This window comes from Nicotiana tabacum, chromosome 6, assembly GCF_000715075.1.
Source record: "Nicotiana tabacum cultivar K326 chromosome 6, ASM71507v2, whole genome shotgun sequence".
Lineage (NCBI taxonomy): Eukaryota > Viridiplantae > Streptophyta > Magnoliopsida > Solanales > Solanaceae > Nicotiana > Nicotiana tabacum.
In genome coordinates, this window is record NC_134085.1 from 175,578,027 (window position 1) to 175,583,721 (window position 5,695).

General features: G+C 38.1%; 1 protein-coding gene across 2 annotated transcripts; it reads right to left on the reverse strand.

Moving 5' to 3' along the window:
- Nucleotides 1-348: 348 nt before the first annotated feature.
- LOC107760105 (hydroxyproline O-galactosyltransferase GALT6) lies at nucleotides 349-4,016 on the reverse strand. 2 transcript variants are annotated; one of them, XM_016578124.2, is made up of 7 exons: nucleotides 2,739-4,016; nucleotides 2,178-2,416; nucleotides 1,806-2,096; nucleotides 1,570-1,698; nucleotides 1,313-1,486; nucleotides 779-886; nucleotides 349-703 (listed from the first exon to the last, which is right to left on the reverse strand). In XM_016578124.2, exons 1-7 carry the CDS (start codon nucleotides 3,607-3,609, stop codon nucleotides 494-496), a joined length of 2,022 nt encoding a protein of 673 aa, XP_016433610.1. In that variant the 5' UTR covers nucleotides 3,610-4,016; the 3' UTR covers nucleotides 349-493. The 2 variants fall into 2 exon arrangements, with proteins under 2 accessions (XP_016433610.1, XP_075112090.1); XM_075255989.1 differs by having other exon boundaries at nucleotides 2,178-2,317; nucleotides 2,739-4,010.
- Nucleotides 4,017-5,695: the final 1,679 nt, after the last annotated feature.

Consider the following 5,695-nt stretch of genomic DNA (forward strand, 5'->3'; position numbering starts at 1 on the left):
CAACCGGCTTTGCTTTTGGCACAATAATTTGGTGGTCCATAACATGAACATCCTTTTGTACATTGAATAGGTCAACCATATACCTCAAAGACAAATTACCAAAAAACTTGGAAAATGAATCTCTAGCTAGGAGGAGAGAAGGAGGGTAGGGAACTTTAAGCAAAATTGAAGAAACTTGCTTGGAATATCAAGCTCTGATTCTATGCTATGTAGGACACATATAAAAGTGTATATGGATATTCTCTTTGCACATGTATGTCCATACCTTTATACAACCACAGATAGGCTGGAAAAGGTATCAAAAAAATTGAAAGGAAAAAGAGAAGGTAGAGATAGCAAAAGAATGAATTTTCAAGGGCTCCTAAGCAGCCCATATCATATCTAAAACCGAGTGTTCAAGAAAGTTTACAGCTCATGGTTTCTATAACTGCAAAAACTTGTCTAACTCTCTCCTTGCCCAAGTCTTAGTTACCCTTCTCTTTATCTCTAATTGTCATCTCATGTTGCAGCATCGAGGTTTGCCTAGCTGTTGCAGTTTGTTCCACATGCAGATCATCTGCCTAGGTGATTGGTAATGAGCTGAGTAATAATCATCTACACATCCAGATTGCGAGAACTTCAAGCTGTGTACATATTCCACTGGTCTTGAGCTATTGAATTTCTCAACCCACATTCCCATGCTCACGTCCTCCATCTTGAACAACTGCGAGTCAGGGAGCTTAGTTAGATATTTCATTGAACTGACACAGACGGATAGGAAGCGAGAATTTGTGCCTACCTTTAAGTTATGACTATCAAACTCTGAGACAACGAAGCTGGCAATGTCTGATGAAACAATGTAGCCAGGTCCATTTGCATAAGACGGATAATCTTCTTCTGGCCATTCCTGAGACAACACAGAGAAAGGGAAACAGAATAAGATACTCAGATTTCACGGTATAGAACAAGGACACAGAGATTAAAAGGGAGCAACCAGACAACATCCAGAAAATTACTCCATGAAGACAACTATTTAGTTGGTGCATGTGTTGTGAAACTAGTGCATCATTAATCTAAATACCCTCCAATTAATCTCTTGAGAACACTCACCTAACTCAAGTATTGGTTATTCAGTATTATGTGGTAATTATGACATCCTCATTAAACCACAAAGCATAAGAAACACGCTTCTGTATGACAGAACTAGGAGTCCAGACTAAAACTTTTTTTGATAAGGTGGAGTCAAGACTAAAACTATCCAGCAGCATTTGCATCTTTTAATACTAGGTAAAGATTCTGAGGAATAAACGCACAAGAATATACGAACTATTACCTCATATGTCACTGCCCATTTACCACTACGTAGGGGTTTATGGTGGTAATTGATATTTCCAATATATAAGCTCCTATTTTCAAGTATTTTATTTACTTCCTTGATAACTGCATCCACTCTCACAAAGGTGTCATCGTCACACTTCATGATATTTTGGGCAGATACTACACGGACCTGCAAACAACCAAAAGTAATGATGAGATCAACTTTTGGGGACAAAACTAATTTCAAAATTTAAGGGAAATCTAGAAAGGTACCCCATATTCACAGATGGCAACTGTTTTCAGAACCACGAGGTCATAGTGATCCATGTAAGGAACAATGACGATGTCACCAAAAAATTCTGCTTCTTTCTTTAGCTCCACATTTACCTCCTTTCTTGCGTGCTGTCAAAATACATCCCAAGTTTAAACATTTTAACAGAACGAATGCCAATGTTAATAGCAAAAGATATTTGCAATATGGTCCATAAGTTACCAATATGTCAACCTACCAATGCAACAAAGAACCGAGCCACAACATTTGAAGATCTGATTAGCTGATGCTGCATCCAAGACCTCCTTATAGCCATTCGCTCAGCAAAATGATTGCCAGCAGAAAGAATACCAATGAACATATCTACAGGCTGATCAAGGAGAGGTGGTGCCTTCCATCTGTTTGACATATCAAGATGTCTCTGAGGAGCAAAATTAGGATGTGTAGAAGGCAAGGAGGCAGCAAACACTGAATCAACATCAATGTCACCGTTCATCCACAAACCAGTGGCATCCTCAAGGGCAAATCCCTAACAGCACAAAGGAGAACCTTAACAATAATCCGATTCAATAATCCTATATGAAGTTGAATGTGGTAGTACATTACTTACAGTTCGGTATGGAAACGAGGTCACATGCCTCCCATCAACATTTATGTGATAGCCCTCAAAGCCGGCACTAAGAGTTAGCACAAATAACTTATCCTCCGAAAATGGGAATGGCCAATCAATAGACACCTTCTTTGTTCGCCCTGTAATAAGCCGGTTTAACCACCATGATGACTTTGATTGCTCAGTATGATTTTCGTCATTATCTCGAATCCAATTTTCACACTTAACCTGTCCATCAACTGCAAAAGAGTCATATGTCACCTATAGATTAATCTACTTCACCATACAACAGACACAAATGTAACTACAATGCATTCTCAGTTAATCCCTTTCTCCTTCAATAATATAAAATCAACAGTCAAGCTTTTAACAGATGCATTACCACAAGCTCCTATTCCCCCAACCCCACCCCACACTGCGCCTGAAATACAGATTTTTAACATAAACTAGTACAAAATGAACAAACTTTTAAGTTCAATTACCCAATAAAACATAGGAGTAAAAGAATTTTCTAAACAATACTTAAAAGATAGTCCAATAAACAAAATTCATTGTTCTCACCAGTCTCCTCATTATCCTTGGACCTCCAGCCATCACACCTTTGTGCTGTCCCCCACTGCATCCTATAACAAGTGTTGTGTTCAATCACGGGCTTCCCACTCCAATCACCCCTCAATCGCGGATTAAAATGCAAAATCCTTGGCGGGTCCTCTCCATCAACTGTCTTCAGCCCCTGTAATTCCATCATAAACTGTGAAACCATCAAGAATTGGCCATTCTTCAGCAAAGATATCTTCGGGTCATGCTCCGAGTGGGCCTTCCTTGGCTTTCCAACAACAGTAATATGAGACCCTAATGTAAGCCCACATGGCAACACCAAAATTCTCCCTTTTTCTTGAAACTCCGACCCGGAAATTGAAATTGAATGGGGGCATTCCTCTGTCTTGTTACTTTTTTCTACAGGAACCACTTCTTGTTTGTGCAATTCAAGCTCTTCCCAGAATTTTTTCCCTACCTCAAATGCCTCCTTTGCTGATTTCAAAATCCCAGAAAACCCATCTGTGCTATTCATATTTACGGAACTGCCATCAAAAACTAAATTTGATAACAAAGTGTGCAATTCTCTGATTTTTCTCTCGGGCCTGGAATTGGATTGATTGGAAATTCCAACCCTAAGTGGGACATCAAGAGGGCGATTTGGGGCCTTTTTTTCTTCCTCGTCCTCTTCACTTTCAAGCACAAAAGTCTTTGAATTCAAATGGCGGTTAGCAAAACCCTCACCCTCCTTAGAAACTAAACTGAACCCAGTTTTGAAAACGAAAGGAACTTCTAAACCCACCATTAAAACATAAACAAGACCTATAAAAATCAAAACTTGGACCGATCTTTGACGACTCAGAGACATGAACATATCAAATTTTGTTCTCTTCATGTTTTAAGAATTCAACCCCAACCCACAATAAACAAAACTATAAACCCCCTCTTTCAATGACCAACGATCATAAATAAATTTTTTCGCAATAAAACAGCTAGGCAAAGAAAGAGGGAGAGCACTAGTGAGAAAAGAAGAGAGAATTAATAAGTCAGCAAAACATGATCACTGACGCGTTTAGTAAGGGGATCATATGAACTTAAGATTATACCATATTTATAAATAGTAAGTAGATAAATAGAGAGAGATTGAACTCAAAAGAATGAAGATAGGCTATTGGGGTCGGTGACCTTCATAGAACAAAAGAAATTTTAATACTTTTTCAATTCAAATTAGAAAGGGTTACTGGTTTGAAAGGGGCCCGAAAGAATATTTTATCAGGTAGTAGTATGTTTAATTGATTCTCTGAAAAGGAAGGAAAAGGAGAGGGGAGAAGTAAAAAGACCTTGGAAATTGTTTGCTAATTAATTTCATATACGCACCTCAAAGTTTTGCGTATTTATCATGATACCCTCTACTTTTTCTGAATGCACAAAATGTTCGAGTTTTTGCTATATTTGAAATGTTTTGTTAATTCCTCAATTTCATTCACAAAACTTAATAGATCGAACGAAACTGATGATGGGAAGTGTCTTGACATTGAATATGAAAAGGTTCCAAGCTATTGTGTGTATTGCAAAATGCAAGGTCACTATGAGAGCCAATGCAGAAACAAGATCCGTGATGAAAGAATAAAAGCTCAAAAGGAAGCTCAACTCAACAAGGAAAAGGAACAAAAAAGAGATAAGCCAAAAGAATATGAATTTCAAACGGTTTCTAAGAAGAAGAGTGTCAAAGTGAGGTTTCAGAACAATAGTCATATGGAGATGGCCAACAAACCTAATGAGCATAACCAGGAAGATCAAAGATCGAATGAAAGGCAAAGCTAGAATCATCAATCAATGAACCAAGATGTGAGAGGTATAGGCAAAAAAATAAAATTGTTATCAATGAGCCTTCCAAGATGCAGAAGCCTCCCATGAAGGAAGATATACCTGGTAAAGGTAAAAACAAAATGGAGGAAGAAACCAAACAAAACAACATACAGAGGAGTGAGCAAAATATTAACAAGAAGAAGAGGGTCAGAGTGAAAAAGAAGAACCAAATCATCAATAGCAATGAAGCTCAACTCCAAAACACAACCTTTGAAAAAGGCCAACCAAGCAGCAAGAAAACTGATACAACAACCAAACCATCGGAGCATAATACTAGCAACAAAGAAGACCACAACAATCCCATCGACAATGATCAAAGCAATAGACACTCGTTCCAGGAGAATAATACCAATGGTAAGAACAACACCAATCTCATTGAGGAGGAAGGCAACAACAGAAGCGAACCAGAACAAAACAACAACAAAAATAACCATGTAATTGATCCAGGAGATGCTCATAACACATATCTTAAACTTATTAGTGGTACCAGCTTATAAGAGGATAAAGAGAGTGAAAACATGTACATCTCCAATAATACTCAAATGGCTGAATCACCCTTTGAGGATGATGGGGAAGAGGACATCGAAGAAGATGGTGACTATGAGGATGATATGAGCATTGAAGAAACTGATGATTTCGAAAGTGTTGACAGTGAAAGCTTTCAGAATGAGGATCCACCTGTAAACCATACAACTGATGATCATGCGGCACAATTAATTGAAACTTTCAATTCCAATGCTTTAGTGGAGATAAATGTAAGCTCTAAAATTGACAAGATTGTTGAAAGAGCTCACCTATCACCTAGAGGTAGAGGAAGAGGCAGAAATAACATCAAGAGGGGCAGCCACAAACCAAGAGGAAGAGGTAGAAGATTCACCTATCAACAAGCTGTGGTTATACCACAGGAACAAAACCTCTTCAACTGATTTATGATGCTTAAATCCTTATATTGGAATATTAGAAGCATCAACTCTAGTGGTGCTTTTGATAGACTAAAGCAAATTATCCGGCTCCAAAATCTTTCTTTCATTGCTATTAGTGAACCTTTTCACAAGGTAGATCATCTTGATAAGTTCAGATCTATGCTAGGCTATGATAATGCTCATGCTAAT

Bases quoted from the DNA above. Each gene is read 5' to 3' on its own strand.
- LOC107760105 (XM_016578124.2), bottom strand. From the start codon at position 3,609: ATGAAGAGAACAAAATTTGATATGTTCATGTCTCTGAGTCGTCAAAGA. The intron at 1,699-1,805 runs GTAGGTTGACAT...GTATTTTGACAG, and splicing joins CTCGGTTCTTTGTTGCATTG to CACGCAAGAAAGGAGGTAAA. The intron at 887-1,312 runs GTAATAGTTCGT...GTGTTGTCTCAG, and splicing joins AATGGGCAGTGACATATGAG to GAATGGCCAGAAGAAGATTA.